General features: G+C 37.7%; 1 protein-coding gene across 1 annotated transcript in view; it reads right to left on the bottom strand.

Moving 5' to 3' along the window:
- The window catches only part of LIN7A (lin-7 homolog A, crumbs cell polarity complex component), a 129,570-nt gene that overhangs the window by 81,423 nt on the left and 30,506 nt on the right, over nucleotides 1-17,641 (bottom strand). The window contains exon 2 of the mRNA XM_046646595.1: nucleotides 9,063-9,181. Within this exon, the coding sequence (XP_046502551.1) occupies nucleotides 9,063-9,181 (119 nt within the window). The remainder of the gene's footprint in view (nucleotides 1-9,062; nucleotides 9,182-17,641) is intronic.

The raw sequence follows: 17,641 nt of genomic DNA, 5'->3' as shown, positions 1-17,641 counted from the left end.
CACCGAGACCCCCTTCTCAGCACTGGAAAGGTCACAAGTTTTTGGCTCTAATCTCTCCCTCCAAGATGGCAGGTGTTTCCAGCAGCAACCATACCAGACCAGTGAATCCTTCTCATGGCCTAACACTTACAACCAAGTCTAACCTCGAATGAACGTCCCTTGTCCAATTGTTCTAAGATACAGCAATCCTTTACTTAAAAAAAAAAGTGAAATGTCTGACCCAAGTTCAACCAAGTGCATTAACACTTATCCTCTGGAAAGCCAAGGAAATTTTGACAGTAAAAAGAACATGTTTTGCTCCATTTCTAAATGAAAACTTGAAAATATAGGTTCCAGCCTGTGGCTGTGAAATTACTGGACCACTTTTCACGGAGCAGGAATGGCATCTCTTAGGATAATTGTCAGAGTCTTTGACACTAATGCATGCTGATGTTCAAGGTACTAAATCTCTATAGTAGAAACCTCTAAAACCTCTATAAAAAAGTACAACCTCTGTCTTCTTTACCAGAGCAATCAAGGTGGATGCTGGACCCACATGTGCTCCACATGCACACACATTATCAAGATTTTTCTTCCATTAGGAGTTTTGCTTGACAAAGAAATTTTTTACTGTGGAACAACTTGATCTTTTAAGTATCCATGGATTATCTCACTCACACACACACATGCACACAATAGGACATCAGCATTTACATGACAGATAAAAAGCAGAGCTTTGCTGAAACAATTAGAGTTTTCACCCAATTGCATGCCAAGTGGGAATGGCACAGCTGTTATTTTCACTATAACTGGCTTTAAATATTGGCAAAATGTCAGAGTTCAGAAGTAGGTTATATCAAGTGAACAGAGACACTTGTAATCTTTTTGGTTCTGAGCAACCCACCAGTTCAAACATTTCCGGAGTACATGATTTTATCAAGCCTTCTCTAATTATTTATAGTTCCTTTTACTTGGAAACCTGTCAAGACACATTGGGGCAAATATAAGTTGGTAAATTTCCACTTTTTAAAAATTGAACCTTTGGGCCAGCCCCATGGCCTGGTGGTAGAGTTTGGTGCACTCCGCTTTGGCAGCCTGGGTTCAGTTCCCGGGCACAGACCCACACCACTCATCTGCAGCTATGCTGTGGCAGTGACCCACGTACAAAATAGAGGAAGACTGGCACAGATGTTAGCTGAGGGCAAATCTTCCTCAAGCAAAAAGAGGAGGATTGGCAACAGATGTTAGCTCAGGCCGAATCTTCCTCAGGAAAAAAAAAAAAAAAAAAACACTTAAAAATTGAACTTTTTCTCCAGAAAATAAAAATTCTATATTGTGTGATGTATTTTCAGGATGCTCAGAAATAAGCTTTCTTGACTTCACGCTCTTGTTGGCAGGACACTCATCACACAAGAAACAGTCTGGCTTTTGTGTTCCATCAAATTTAGCAATGCAAATAAAATCAAAGGAAATGTAAGAGCCATCAAGCTTTCTTTTCTCTGTCATCTGCCAACTTAAGCTAAGTTTAATATGAACAGAAAGAGATACGCATTAGCATAACGTCAGATAAATTTTTGTTAATTCCATGAATGCAGTGCTATTCTAGATGCCATTATGTAACAAGGATGATAATTTTACACAATGAATCCATGCCACTCTATGCATGTTTAAAGTAAAACATTATAGAACATATTTGCCATAAAAATGTTTTGCACATAAAGGGAAGGAAACAAAAATAAAGAAAATACATATACATATGTATATATAAATTTGCTTTTACCTCACCTAAAACATGAAGCGTATATGTGACCCTAAGTTAAAAACTCCTGTTCTAGAGTGAGCTGAAATATGTCCATCTAACCTCTGCTGTTGTTATAGGAAACTTCCCACAGCACAAGTGAGCCCATTGCTGGGTATGGGTAGTTATCATTAGTTATCTGTATTCATCTATCTGTCATCCATTGGTCTAGTATAGTTACCTTTATCCTACCAATTAGATGACAAATATCACATTACATATTATTTTTCTCTTTTTCTGGCTAGGTATCACCAAATCCTTAACTTATTGTCATATGACAAAGATTCCAGAGTCCTCACTATACTGGCTTATTCCAAAAATCCAGGTTGTCAACCTCTTTCTTAAAATGTGGAGCCTCCTATTGAAGAAATTCTTCATTTGTGTGGATAATTGATAACTACAAGACTATTATTCTCCATATCAGTAACTAATGTTTCTATTAGAACATATTAAAAGTTTAGCTTACTGTCACTAAAATCACCAAGTTTCTATCAGAATAGCTACCATTTTTTAACTACTTACTCTTTTAACTAGGCACTGTATTACTCAAGGTACTTTTGACTTTTTATCTCACTTGATTTAATCTTCCCAACGATCCCATGAAGTTATTATTGTCTTCTTTTATATTTTAAAAAAGGATAAAACCAAGATCATAGAAGTTAAGTAACTTGCATAAGATCACATAATTAAGTGGCCTAGCAAGGATTTAAATTCATGTCGTCCAAATCGACTGTCAGTACTTTTCTGACCCCATGTAATGTTCTTTCTCTTTCTATTACAGTACATTATGCCATGGTTCAGCATCAACCTCCCTCCCTCCCTCTCTTTCTTCCCTCTCTTGCTCCCTCCCTCCTCTCCCTTCCTACCTTCCTTTCTTCCTTTCTCTTTCTTTCTTTCTCTTTCTTTCTTTCTCTTCCTTCTTTCTTTCCTTTTTTCTTCCTTTCCTCCCTCTCACTCTCCCTTCCTCCAGCTCTTCTCTCTCCTTCCATGTATCCCTGTTTCACCTTATCTTGTCACTATTAATCCAAGTATGTGTTTTCTTAAGGTAATTATAAATCTATATTCTATCAGACAACCGATATTAGCTTTCTCATAAAGCTGATTGTCTGCCATGTTTTCATTCACACAGTACATTAAGATATTGTACAGAACAGCCTCAAGAACAAACACCTCTGTCACAGTGCGATGTCCCATATGATTTACAATTAGGGTGCAATGGCTCAATTTACTTTATTTTAATGATTGATGGTGGAGCAATGAATATACGTCTATGAATCTTAAGAGATTTTTTAGATCTAGCCTACAGAAACTACCATTTTTCTTTCCAACTGCTATCCATTTCCTGACTTACCGAAATACTATACCTAGTTATAATTTGGAACTCTACTCTTTAGTCATAATAGCAACCACTGATTGTGTAATTATTGGCTGCCAGACTCTGTACTAGCCGGCTTTACATATATGATCTCTAATTGTCAGAACCACCTCAAGGCTGGTGGTGTTATTCCATTATTAAAAGCTGACAAATAAGATTTCAGAGAGGCCAAAAATAAGTAGCTAAGTTGGGATTCAAACACTGGTCAACTTGACTACAACAGTGCTCTAATGTCTTTGGTGTTCCCTCTAACCTGACAGAATGCCTCACGGGAACATTTCCCACAAGTCACTGGTGGGAGGCATTGTGGTGATAATTCCCAATCTACAAATACCTCCAGGAAAAAAATAACTTCATTGGAGACTAAGAGCACTTAAAGAGCAGATGGTTGCATTCCAGCTATTTCTTCTCTGTTGACTATGAATTTAAGTCAATAAAATAAAGAAATCCTTCTATAAGGAAATGGTGTGAGACTTAGCTGGGGTGGGAGGTAGTGCTGGAGGGTTAATGAGCTCAGTCCTCAGGAAGAAAAAAATGAGAATAGGAGCAAATGGGAGATAATCTAGAAGCAAAGAATCTATGATCCAAGTGTCTCAAAATTTAAAAATTTATGAACCACCTTATGGGCATGGGTACTTTTATTGGTTACCAAGTTCCTACAGTTTAAAAAAGATTGATCACAGCTTACTAAAATACAACATAGTGTTTAAAAATTAATTTTGTTTTATGGCAGTTAAATGGTTGATACATCTTATAACCTTTTTCCAAGGTAAATTTGCTTGAGGATTGCGTATTATCGGTCAGGATAGCTTGGGTTCTGCTGTGGTATGATAACGCTAATATCTTGGGGGCTTAGAGCAACAAAGGTTTATTTCTTGCTCAGGCTACATATTCATAAAAGGTTGGCTAAAGCCTATATTTCTCATTTTCTCACTCTGCAACCAAGGCCGATTTATCATTTATCATATAAAACATCACTAGACACATGGCAAAGGGAAGGGAACATAGCAAATCATGCACTGACTCAAAGGCATCCACGAGGAAGTGGCCTGCATCACCTCCATTCACATGTCCCTAGCCACGGAAGTTGTCATAGCCACATCTAACTTTAAGGAGGCTGGGGAAATCTAGTTGTAACATGTGCTAAGAAGGAGAGGAGAACTGGAATATTTTCCAACAATCCTACTGACTATCGCAGAATGATAGATTCCATATGGAGTTGGTTTATTTTCTTATTCTACAACATTAGAAAATACTACCATATACCATCTGGTGATTGGCCAAGGAAGGCAGTTTTTGGTGACTGTCATTTTGTTCTGCATTTTTTATTCAAACGTGCATAAGACAGTCATCAATGTGGGAATAAGTCCTCACAATAGTCCGCTCTCAGCAGCATGTCACACAGCAAGGCAACAAGTACATCACCCGAGAAAGCAGGAAGCTTGAATGTTTTAAACTTGGAAGATGATGATAGCAAATAGGTTGCTAATTCTGTTTTTGATTATTTTAGTTGCAGAAAGAATTTCTCTGTATTCTGTTGCAGAAATTGGATGTCCTCTTAAAATATGACCAGTCATATACTATCGATTTTTTTCTCGGAGGCACGAAGAAAATGATGTGTTGGGGAAAAAGTCTATCTCTTGGTAAGTGAGCTATTTGAACTGCAATTCAGTTTTCTTAGGAAATTCTCTTATCCAAAATCAACATTTTATAATCCTTATATTTCAATCCTAAATTTCTAAATTTAGGCCATTCAAGCTAATTAATAGAGTGCTGAACTAAAACTTGAGGAAGCCACTTAAAATCATAGAGATAGTCTTTACTGGGAATATCAGTACCATAAAAATTTTTATTTCATCTCTCATTAAACAGCTTGGGTGAACTTCCTCTTGTCAGCCAGTACCCCTCATTGTGGAAAAGAGGCATCCTGTGTCAGTTCGTTTCTCTGCCATGTACTCCTAAATGCCCTGCACACAGTAGGTGCAATTTAATGACTGATCAGGCCCTTTTGAGATCCTTCAGCAATAAAACAATCAAGAAAAGTATTGCCAACCACTATCTGTATTCTGTGAATAAAGCTGTGCGTGGGTGGGCATTCAAATGCAACTTATTTTATTGATAGAGTAATGCCTTTCTCAATTGTATACATAGATGATCTTCCTTCAGTACTGATCTCAACAAAACTTTTTCAGTCTTTATTACAGACAAAAAGTTAAGTAGAGAAAACTTTTAATTTCTTTTAATCATCCATTTTAAGTGAAAAACAAAATAAAATTTCATGAAACTATTCTCCCTAAATAAGTGCAGCACATATGCCAAGAGCCCATTCAGTGGCTTTCTCCAAACGTAAAGCAAAATCTGGGATTGCCTCAACATGTAACGATAACCACTGTTACACTTGTGTATGGGGAAAAAAAGTGGCAGTAGCTTGTCCAGCTTTCTTTTTGAGCATAATTTGGGTTTTACAGTCTTGTTGGCAATGGTGTGACCTGTAGGTGGTTTTGGTCTGGCAAACACAACTAAGAATGATGCGACTGTAGTTCTTGTTCTTTCCATTACCTGTCATGACAAAATTCATAATTTTCACACTGGTAAGTATTAACGATCAAATCTTTCTGAAAAACTCAAATATTGAAGCATGGAGATTCTGAGCATTATCTAATTAAGAAACCAAAATTTCAAAAGCTTTGTGCTAGCATAACGGTCAATATCCAAGAGACCAGGAGGGAAAGGGTTCTTGGCTCAATAAAATTTAATTTAAGGTACTCGTTGTCTTACATCCTCGTACTTCCTAGTTGAACTTTACTGGCTCGTGGATTCACCTGTCTGGCAACATGTATTCACATTTTGCATTTTTATTGAAGAACTTTTCACTAGATGGATTCATAATATTATTGTATGATTCAGAATTGTTGTATACATATTGCTATTTTTATCATTACTTCGCTCAGTTAATGTAAAGTGAAGCAATACGAATAATGAAGAAAATTCCAGATTTAACGAATACAAGCAATTCCATACAACTGGTGTGAAATGTTAGCCAAGATGAAGTGACCAAAATAATTTCTGTATAACACGCATTGCCTTTAAGAACAAAATTATTACAAGGACATTACTACGAACATAAAATTAATCTTATCCATCCAAATTTGTAAAATTAAGGTAGATAGATTATATAATCTTTTTCCCTTTGAAATTGTTCAATTGCCTATAGTTCAGTTATAGATTTCCATGAACCACTAATGATACACATACCACACTCTACCACAGACAGGGTTTATAAAATATATTTATAATTCCTATACAATGTCTCCATGTTTATCTTCTTGTTTACTCCCATTCTCTTTTTCCTTAGCAAACTCTTTAAAGAAAAAGACTTGTGCGTTTATTTGAACAGATATTTATATTACACTTACATCTCTAGCCCCCAAGCTTCAGACTTAGGTGCCTGCTAGACATCCCTACTCGGATGTCTGAAAAGCATCATCCATTTGCTATGTCCACAACGGAGCTCCGGATAGCCTTCTTCAAACCTGGTCCATCCTCAAAGATTCCTATCTCGTTATATCACCATTCAGCCCAAATCTAAAAATCAATTGAGACTTCTCTCTCTCACCCTTACGTTCAATATATCAACAATTCCTGTAGACTTTACTCACAAACAATACATACTGAATCTGACAACTTCCCATAACTTGCACTTTTGCCACCTTCATCCTGGCTGCCGTCACCTCAACTCTCACTTGACTACCCATTGCTTTTTTACTGGACTCTCTTGTTTCTACTATTGTACACACACTTGTATTCTCACAGCAGTCAGGGAGACCTTTTCCAAAATCTAATCACGTCAGATCAATCTCTCCAAGGGCTTCCTATCACTCTTAGAATGAAATCCAATGTTCTGGCCATGGCCTGCAAGGCCTCACATGATCTGCTCTCCAGCTGCCTCTAGGAAGCCTACCTTGCTTATTTCACTGCAGACATGCGGGCTTTTGGGATGTTCCTTCCATGGACTAAGATCATTCTTGCTTCTGGGTTTTTGTACCTGTGGTTTCCTCTGCCTATAAGAACACTATACCCCCCTTATATTTATGTTTTATTCCATTACTTTAATCAGGTTATTTTCCTAGCACCCTAAGTTAATAGAGATTTACTCCTACTTAATCCTGCTTTATTTATCTCCATAGTTTTTTCACTCTCTGATATTTTTTTGAATATTTATCATAAATTTTCTCACTGAATTGTGAGTTCCGTGAAAGTTGAGACTTTGCATTGATCACAGGCCAAATTCCCAGTGAGCAGAGATATATATTTGTTGTGTTCTATTCGTTCGTTAGTTCTGTGGAGGGTAGAAGAGATGATAGAATATCTAAAAATGAAAAGTCAGTCACAAAATCTCAGGGAAGCAGCACTCTGTGAAGGAAGAAAAGAGTGTATAGGCGATTTAGCAATGGTCTACAGAGTGACCACTGGAGTTTAACTGCTGGGAGATCCATGGGGTTTTCATATATCTTACACCTTTTCCACCGAGCAGCCAGTGGCCAAGAATTCATACACTTTGAGAAATTTCCTTTCAGCCTTTGATCAAATTCATAGGTTAAAACTTGGAGATACAATTACGCTTATTTACTTAAGCTGTGTTCATTGTAAACAAAAATCAAATCATAAATTACTACACCTGATAAAGATTTAGCACAAACACCGTCTAAATCAAATCCCAGCAAAATCCAAATTGTAACTGCATTGGGTAGGCTATAGTTTAAATCTGTAGAGAGAGAAGTTTTTTACATCTCTACTTTAGTCATCTGGCGACTACCTAGTGACTAACTAGACTACTTAGTGACTACTCATAAACTAGCATTATTGAGGCAAAAGAACGTTCATTAGCCACAAGTGGAGTTGCAAAGAGGAAAAGAGGTTGATGCAAGCATTTCTTGAGAGATGTATGTCCTTTGAGCCAGCCTCACAGAGAATGACTAGAGCTTAATCCTACAAGAACCCTAGCAAAGGGTACAAATCACATGCTCCAGAATTATCCCATCTGAGAAGAGACGGATACAGAGAGAATAGAGGCTACAGGTAATGATTGGATTCAACCGGCTTTGGAAGAGATGACAGTGGGTAATTCATTACTGGGGACTTCTAGCAAGGCAGTTACGCTGAATTTATGGACTTTAGATTCTAATTACTGAATTATTACTTCATATCTTGTAGGGAAGAGGTGATGGGCTTACTGAATATTGTTTTATTCAAAAATAATATAGTGTATGTATCTCAAGTGAACTCTCTTATAACCAATTAAATTCATTAGTTGACTAGTCAATTCCCCTACAATTCAAAAGAAAATTCAAGTAGTCATTTATACACGTGTTTCACCCTAAGGTTCTTGAAACCATTAGCCAGGAAAGCATTACAAAGATTTGTTAGAAGGGCATATCAGCCTGTTCGGAGGGTTCCCATTATTGCACTAGATAGTAGTGTTTGGAGAACTACAACTTTGGTCAGTAGGAGGTTACTCTTTCAGATTTAGCTGTGAAAGATTTAGCTGAGTGTTCTTTCGAGAAATGCTCAGCCCTCACTAATTATGACTATGTCTAACTGAATTTCCAGATGACTTCATGTAACCACTAAATAGTTTAGACTACATGTAACAGTCACCTGCTGAGGCGGTCACTTCCTTGGTACCATAAGATCAACATTTGGTTTTATATGAAAGTGTCAATCCTGACTGGATCTAATTTAAGAATTTAGCAAGCTAAATTATATTTTATCATCTGTCCAAGGAGCTAAAAACAGAAAGCTAAGATGTAGCTCCAAACTTAATCATTTCAACTGTTTGTGTGGAAAAGACGTGTTTTCTACTCAGAAGACATATGGCCGAATATAGTTATTAAAATCTTGGTGTCATACCTCTCGAATAGCAGTACAAAACTCACTCTGAAGAACTTTTTTGAGGGATTGTAGCTTGTGCACTGGTACTTCTCCAGATTCCTGAAGTTTTTCCAGTAATTCAATTGCTCTGGCAACATCTGAATGAAAAAAATCAAAACGGAGAGATCTAGAGTCAACTGTATCTCATCAGCACAGTAACATCATTCCAGTAGAATGGTGACAATTAAAAGGAGGTGCAATTAATTGCAAAATCAGAATTTACAATTCATAGCTTATTGATCTCATCTTTTGGCAAAAGGGCATTTTAATCTATTCCACACGATATGTCACTTAATACATCTTTGAAGGCATTTCATGTATGTTATTTCTGTCACACAAATCAGGTTGAGTATTCTTTCAGGAAAGGAGACCAGGGAACATGTCTTTTATTTATTCTGATACCCCAATAACCAAATGAGTCCTGTCAATTTCACCTCTGAGATGCCTTTTTCAACTTGACTTTCCCAGACCACATGTATCACATCTGCAACTTTACATTTATTGATATGATGATTTGATTAATATACATCTCCTCCATTTGTCTGTAAACTCCTTGAGGGTAGGAACTTCTCTAGTGTGGTCAGTACTCCATCCCCAGAGTCCAGAATAATACAGTGAATAAATATTTGATGAATTAATTAATTACTTAATAAGATCTCTCCATTTCACTGCCATTGCATTATTCCAGGCCCTCATCATCATCTCTCCTCTGTCAAAATGTCCCCTTGCCTCTTCATATAATCCTAAGCAAAGTTATCTTCCTAAAATAAAATCTGATCATGTACCCATCTGCCAGCTTCGAGGACAGTACCAAGCAAAAGAGTTTTCGATAGCAATTAATTTAAATGCTTCTCTTTCACTTGACAATATCAAAGTGTTAATGTATCAAGAAACATAGTCTGTTATTACCACAGCTTTAAAATTCCCAGGATGGTTTTGCATTTTCAAGAGAAAGTAATATGATGAAAGGTCATTTTAAAAATACTCATAGTGATCTCTTCTACCTCTGTCACTGTAGTCAATAACTCAATGATAAGTTACTTAGGCATTTATGTATAGGATAGAGATTTTTAATTCCTAAGTGATTAGCTCCAGAAAGTATCCTCTATCCCTGCCATCAGATTATAAATTCATTCATCCATCCATCCATTCACTCACTAATCTGTGTTCTGTTAGACCCAGCACTAAGCGTAATAAGAAGAATAAGATGCTTCCTTTCGGAACTCACGGAACTCACAATAAAATGAGAAAGGAATATAACAGCAGAGCTACCTGTAATAAAATTGTTTCCATCTCAGAATTCGAGTGGAGTTGGCATAGGTGTATGTATCTAACCAAAGAACACAACCAGTAAGTGATTTTAATGGAGACTCTCCCTTGAACTATTGCCAACTGATAGCGAATTGTGGCCCAAAGAAGCATAAGTCGTGAAATCAATATGACACTGTCAGTTTCAAAAGACTGTCCTTTTGTACGGAAACCAGAAGTCAACATAGTCAAGTGAACAATACCAGCCACATCAGCAGTCAGTAAGGTACCAAACTAAGAATTTTATGCATTTATAACTGCATGAAAGACTCTATCTGTGTATCCACTGGTACATGGAAATCTCCACGTGTTTAAAAATGAGCTCATTATTTTTTTTTCCCTGAAACTAGCTCCTGTGGTTCTGTATTCCTTATTTCCATTAATAGCATCCCCACCCAGCCTGTCTTCCAAGCTAGAGCATAGTATCATCTTTCACATTCACCCCCACATGCAATTAGTCAGCAAGTGCTCAGATTTTATCTCAGAAATGCCTTTTGAATGGAGCCCTTTGCTTCATTATTTCAGGGAAGCCTTTATTATTTTTTACCTGTAGTACTGGAACATCTCCTAACTGTCTTTGAATCAATCTTTTCTTTTTCAGTCCATCCTCCACACTGCTCCCAGAGAGAAGGTCCCGAATGATAAACCTCATTATTATACTTCCCCACGTAAAACCTTATCTGGCTTCCTACTGCCTACAGGGTGAAGTTCAGACCCCATAGGGTTACATACAAAGCCTTTAACAACCGACCTTTCGTGGTTCATCTTTAGAAACCTCCTCCTGCCCATCTTATCTTTGGCCATCCAAAATGTTTGCTATTCTAGGACATGGCACAAAATTGCATGCTTCTATGGCTTTGCACGTATCATCCCCTGTTCCTGGGATGCAATTAATTCATTCATCCAGTAGTGTCAGGCACTGTGCTGTGCAATAAAGTGGGCATGTGCTATTAAAGAAGCACTATAGGCTAGCACACAGATGTATAACAAAGACATTTAACACCATTCAGGAGGTCAGGGAGAACCTCTTTGTGGAAGTAACAACTAAGCAGAGTCCCAGGTAGGAGGTACAGGAGGGGAAAAGAGGAAGAATGTTCCATGCAAATGAATGCACATTGAAGTCTTGTCAAGAGAGTGGGGGGCATTCAAAGAGCTGAAAGGAGTTCAGTATGGCTGAAGTTGAAACCCAAGCAAAAGTAGCAAGAGCTGCAGTAGAGAGAAATCATATCATGGAGGGTGTCTTAGGTCATGGAAGGAAGACTTGGCTTAAATAGCATCTCCTTAGACATGTAAGGCAGATTTAGTTGCTAACGTATCTGTGTTCCCACAGTTTTTTGTTCATGCATCCATTGTAATAATTACTACTCTTTGCTATACCTCTGTTTGCATGTATATCTCCCTCCTTCACCCTCGGAAATCTAGAAGCTTCTAGAGGTGTCAGAAACAGTATGTTATTTGCCGTTGTATCCATAGTTCAATACAAAGCACTTGACAAATATTAGATGTTTAATATATATTTGTTGAATGAATGATAGATTAATTAACGGGACTGGCTAGAAAGGCAGGGGTTATGTCTAGGTGGACATATAACTTCTCATGAGACTAGACTTCCAGATCACTATCAGCCTTGGTCAAGACTTGCTTGGGTCTGGTGTTGGGGCAGGAGGCAAGCCTGACTGAGTAGGCTAAAGGGTATTTAGTGACCACACTGAAAGAAGTTCAGAAAAGCTGAAAGTGACTGACTATTCAAGAGTTCTCAACCTGGGCTGCACTTTAAAATTACCTGGGGTACAATTAAAAGTTATTTATTTACTTCCCCTCCACCAGTTTTCTTGAGATGTAATTGACATATAACATTATATTAGTTTAAGGTATATAGCAAAAAGCTTACCACAATAAATTATTAACACCTGAGACTCATCCCAAATGAATGAAACCAGAATATCCACAACAGTGGTTCTCAACCTTGGCTGTAGACTGGAATCACGTGGGGAGCTTTAAAAACTACAGACACCTGGGTCCCACTGCAGAGATTCTGATGTGATTGGCACAGGGAGGGGCCTGGGCATGGGGCTTTTTAAAGCCCTCCAGGTGATGCTGAGGCACAGCCAAGGTTGAGAATCACTGGTCGAGCCGGCATGAGTATTTTTCCAGCCTTATGTTATTTGAATGTTCAGCCAGGGTTGAGAAATTGATGGTTCTAAAACATGAATGTGCCTAAGAATCAGCTGGGGGAACGTATCAAAATGCAAGTTCCTGACCCTGCCCGCACCCCAACTTGAGAGACGTTGATTCAGGAGATGTGAGGATGAGGCCCAGGAATTTTCCTCTTAAAGGAATGCTTCAAGTGATTCTGAAGTTGTTGGTTCACAGACCCCATTTCAGGAGAACATAAACAAAATGACCTTTCAGGAGTCTTTCAGCCCCAGCATTCCTGGAACTCTTTCATTTTCTATTTTTCTTCTTCTTTTCTTCTTTTAATCATCAATGGGATTTTATTCAGTTATTAACACATCTACAAAATAATTCTTTATGACTTAGGAAACTGTTTGCAATGCAATTTTAATTGAAAAAAGAATATAAAATTGCCAGGTAAAACTTCATACTAAAAAGCTTATTAATTAATACAATAAGGGTGATGGAATTATGGGTGTTTTTCCCATTATGTTAGCGGGGAGGAGAGTGGGCAAAATAGGTGAAGGTGATTAAGGACACCACCTTCCAGTTATAAAGCGAATAAGTCACAGGGATGTAATATACAGTATAGGGAATGTAGTCAATAATATGGTAATAACTTCGTATAGTGACAGATGGTTACTAGATTTACGGTGGTGATCATTTTGTAATGTATACAAATGTTGAATCACTGTTGTACATCTGAAACTAATATAATATTGTATGTCATTATACTTCAATAAAAAAATAAATAAAAACTGTTGATTTTTTTCTATTATTCTTTGATACCCTGTGTAACAGAATACTGAATGGGATTCTTCCAGGAGTCTCGGAATTACTATTAAAATTCCAGGAATGAAAGTAATTAGTGTTAAGTACCAGCCCCATTCTGAAACAGTGTTCCATAGCAAAGGCTGCTCATTAGAATCACCTGTGGAGTTTTTAAGCTAGCCTGCTTCCCCAGACCAATTAAATCAAAATCTCTAAGAGTAGAATCCACTCTTTTTCTTTTTTGTTTTTTAGGCTTCCAGATGATTTCTCTGACTGACCATCCAAGTTTGAGAAATATTGTTCAAAAAAGGGCCAGCAAGGAAACCAGACATCCTTCCATTAAGACTTCTTAAATGCTTGGCTAGCCCTCTTACATTACACCATAGCCTCTTCCGTTCCTTATTAAGAGGTTATTGTGAGATAAAAGAAAATTCATGGAGCATTGTTAAGTCATTAACTTCGGACAGAATTCTAAGTCTTTTGTTTCCCTTCCATTAACTAAGTAAGGAGAGTTCCAATAGAATCAATTGTAGCCATTGGGAGTGCCTGCAAAGGGAGACTAGAATCTCTTTCCTGGTTACACAGGCAACGGACTTGGTGATCTGCCTGCCCTCGGTGACTATCTGATCAGAGGGAGAGAAGTGGAAAGAAGTGCCCAGTAGAACCTGAACCATCTTGCTGGTACCCAACCAAGGGGATCTAGCAGTATGCCGTCATGGGGTATACAGCAGTTGGTAAAAGCCCAAAGGAGTCTAAAAACCAAAAGAGGAGGAAATCAGGTTCCTCCAGTCCAGGCCTGGCTGGTGCTCCAAACAAAAACATGGTGAGTAATAAATTGGATATGAGACTGGAGTTTTAAATGGAATTCTGATTTCTTTTAGCTCTGTAAAAGTACCAGAAACCTGCAAGGCCAGGGTCTGGAAGGAAGCAAAAGAAGACTTTGAGTCAGCAAAATACCTGTTCTTAAAACTATTGCAATAAACTGTGTGTAAGTTATTTATAAGTCCCCTTAAGGTTCTTATTCAGAACCTCCTTATACTTATGAAACTGTTCTACCGAATTTGGTTACCAATATAGCAGTTTGGGTTTATTAGTATAGCTCAGACTAGGAGGAATATTACAGATAAGGACTGAAGAGCCTGCTAGGCAAGCACAATGAAAGCAAGAAGATCTCCAAAGTTCTTCCTGAAACTGACTCCTGTCGGCCAACTCTCAGGTTCATATCTCTACCATCCGTCCCGTTATCCAAGCAAAGTACTTGGTTATTACCCTTGCTCCCTCACTCTCACACCCCACATTCCAATAATCCTCACTTCTAAAAGCAACAATAACAAACTTTTATTGAATGTCTATGAAGTAGGAGTCATTGTATGCTAAGAGCTCTACATCTTTTAACCCATTTTATCCCTATATCAACCCTATGTGGTAGTAAATATCCAGATTTTGCAATGAGAAAATTAAGGTTTATTGAGAGTTTAAGTATCGCATTAATGAATAAGAGATCCAGTTTTGGAGTCCAGATCTAAGTGGTTCAAAACTCAGTGCCTTTTAATTTATTCCAATCACAGCTTTTCTTTTAGCAGTTTTTTCCTTCAACATCCAGCCCTTTTATAAGTGCTCTGTGCTCTGAAGGCTTCTTGGTCAGAGGCTGAGCTCTTAACCTTTCTTCCCTCAATAAAGATTAACCCCTATTCCATTTACCAGTATACCTCTCTCAGGTAATATTCATTGATCAGAATCATGTAGAGAATATTTAAATAATAGAGAGGAGTGATTCTCAGCCTTGGCTACCCACTGGAATCACCTGGGGACACCGGAAAAAAACCCACATACCTAGATCCTACCCATATATATTCCTGATTTCATTGTTCTGGGGTATGGCCTGGGCTTCAGGATCTTCAGAGCTCCCCAGTGGTTATAATGTGTGGCCATGGGAGAATCATTAATATAGAGTCTCAAGGTACACCCTGGGTATCCTAATAACAATGTTACTTATAATACTAATTGCTGTCACATATAGTGTCTTGTATGGCACTGATCTAAACATTTTATTTCCCTTAACAGCACTATGAGGTAGGCACTATTTTTATCTTCATTTTATAGAAAAGGAAACTGAGACCAAAAGAGTTAAAATTACTTCTCCAGGGAAAGACGTAATAAGTTTTAGAGTTAGAATTTGCATCTCAGATTTACAGCTCTAGAATCTAGGCTACATTTGAGATGTGGCTCAAGGATCTATATTCTTAAAATCATTTCCCCCTCCTCTTCTGCAAAGTTAAGAGAGATTAAGCTGATCTGATCAACAAATCCTTGTTTGCGGGCTGAAAGACACGGTTCTCAAATTTTAGTCAACATAAAAATGTTTGGATTGGTGGTTACCATAGGGGAAGGAGTGGGGAGGGCAAAAGGGGTGATTAGGGTCACATGTGAGGGGATGGACTATAATTAGTTTTTGGGTGGGGAACATGATGTAATCTACACAGAGTTCAAAATATATTACGATGTACATCTGAAAGCTATATATTGTTATAACCCAATGTTACTGCAATTAAAAAAATTAAAAATTAAAAAAAATTTAATCCTGGATCACTTAGTAAAAATCGAGATTTAAAAAAAAAGAAGCTGAGTGTGGAGCCTTGAAATCTGCTATTTTAGTAGTCATCTCAGATGGTTCTGATGCAGGAAGTGGTTCACAAATGCACTTTACAGGCTACTGATAATTTAACATGTGATCCAGAACAAAGTGAGTTAACAGCCATCATTTATTCAGTGCTTACTTGCCTTATTTAGATCATCTCATAAAATTCTCACAGGTATGTATATAAAAGTATTACTATTTTTTCCACTATATAGTTAAGGAAAAGTAAAAGAAAAAATGACTAAGGCTCAGAAAGATGAATTCTCTGGCCCAAGGCTGTACAAGTAGTAAATGGTGGGGCCAGGATTCAAACCCAGATATGTTTGACTCAAAATTTCTCCTTTCTGTCACAGAAAAGAGATTAGAAATAAGACAATAAATGTACAGCAAACTTTTGCTTAATTTTTGAATACAGCATCATAGACCATTGTAAACTGAGGCAAAGTCGTACCACTGCCCAAAGACCCAGGAGGTAACCCTCCAATACATTATGGTATAATCAATATGTTCATATTGATAACATATTTTGATAATTGAAAAATGATCAAATCATCATCAATTGCCTGATGAATGTAAGCTGACATCTTGGAAAGATTTCCTTTAAAATAGGTGGAAAGTTATAAACAGAAACAATAACAAAATATTGGAACTTAAGTGGGATGAGCTTCCAGTGATCTAGAATAGTCCAATTATCATCTTCTCTTTCCTTAATGATGAATTCTGATTAATTTGACTGAAATTTATACTGCAGAATTTGACCCATGACTCATCTAAATCTGGAACCTGGATGAAGATAGAGCTGGATCATTTAAAGCATATTGTCCATTAATTTCATAAAAATTTATTGGTTACTATGGCAAACAATATGAATTATCTACCTCAAAACTATCTAAAACCCTTTTATCTGTTGCCTTCTTCTTCAAAAGCTGGAAAGCGAACATACTTCTCTTTCCAGACTTTTTTGTCATTTGGCCAAGTTGTTGTAAGTGTAAAGTCACCGGGTGTGGCTTCCAGGAAGGCTTTTTAAATGGACAAACTGCTAGCATACGCCTTCAGCATTTTGGTCTTTGCACCCTTCCTCTTTCCCCATTCTCTTGCCAGCTATAATGCTTTAAAGCACCTAGAGATGAAACAGCTGTTTTGTGATCACAAAAATGACTGTCACATGCTAAGGAAGGTGGAGCAGGAAGAAGGAAGGGGCCTAGCCTTCGACATCATCACTGAACTGTTGTACCCGCCTTGAGCTGTGCAACCCCATGATTCTTGCCTATGAGACAAATATGTGCTTTACTATTTGGTTTTCTGTGGCTTGCAAATAAATACAAGCTAACTGATAAAAGAGCACATGACGTCAAAGGCACTATTCTAAGTGCAGGGATGAGGCCGATGTTATTGAGAAACTGGAGTCACATATGGTGTCCTTTGCTTAAGATAGTCGGGAAAGCCTCTCTGAGAAGGTGACATTTGGACTGAGACCCAAATGTTGAGAAGGAGCTAGCACTATGAATAACCAAAGGAGGGGCATCCAGACAAAGAGAATAGCAAGGACTAAGACCCCAAAGTGAGGTGAGCAAGCGACCAAGCCTATATGTTAGAGGAATAGACACAATCAGGGTCAGTAGAACATGGTGAATGAGGCAGAAAGCAATAGTAACAGTGGTGTGCT

Source organism: Equus quagga, chromosome 19, assembly GCF_021613505.1.
Source record: "Equus quagga isolate Etosha38 chromosome 19, UCLA_HA_Equagga_1.0, whole genome shotgun sequence".
Lineage (NCBI taxonomy): Eukaryota > Metazoa > Chordata > Mammalia > Perissodactyla > Equidae > Equus > Equus quagga.
Note: the sequence above shows the minus strand (reverse complement) of the source record. Positions and strands in the feature narration are given on the sequence as shown.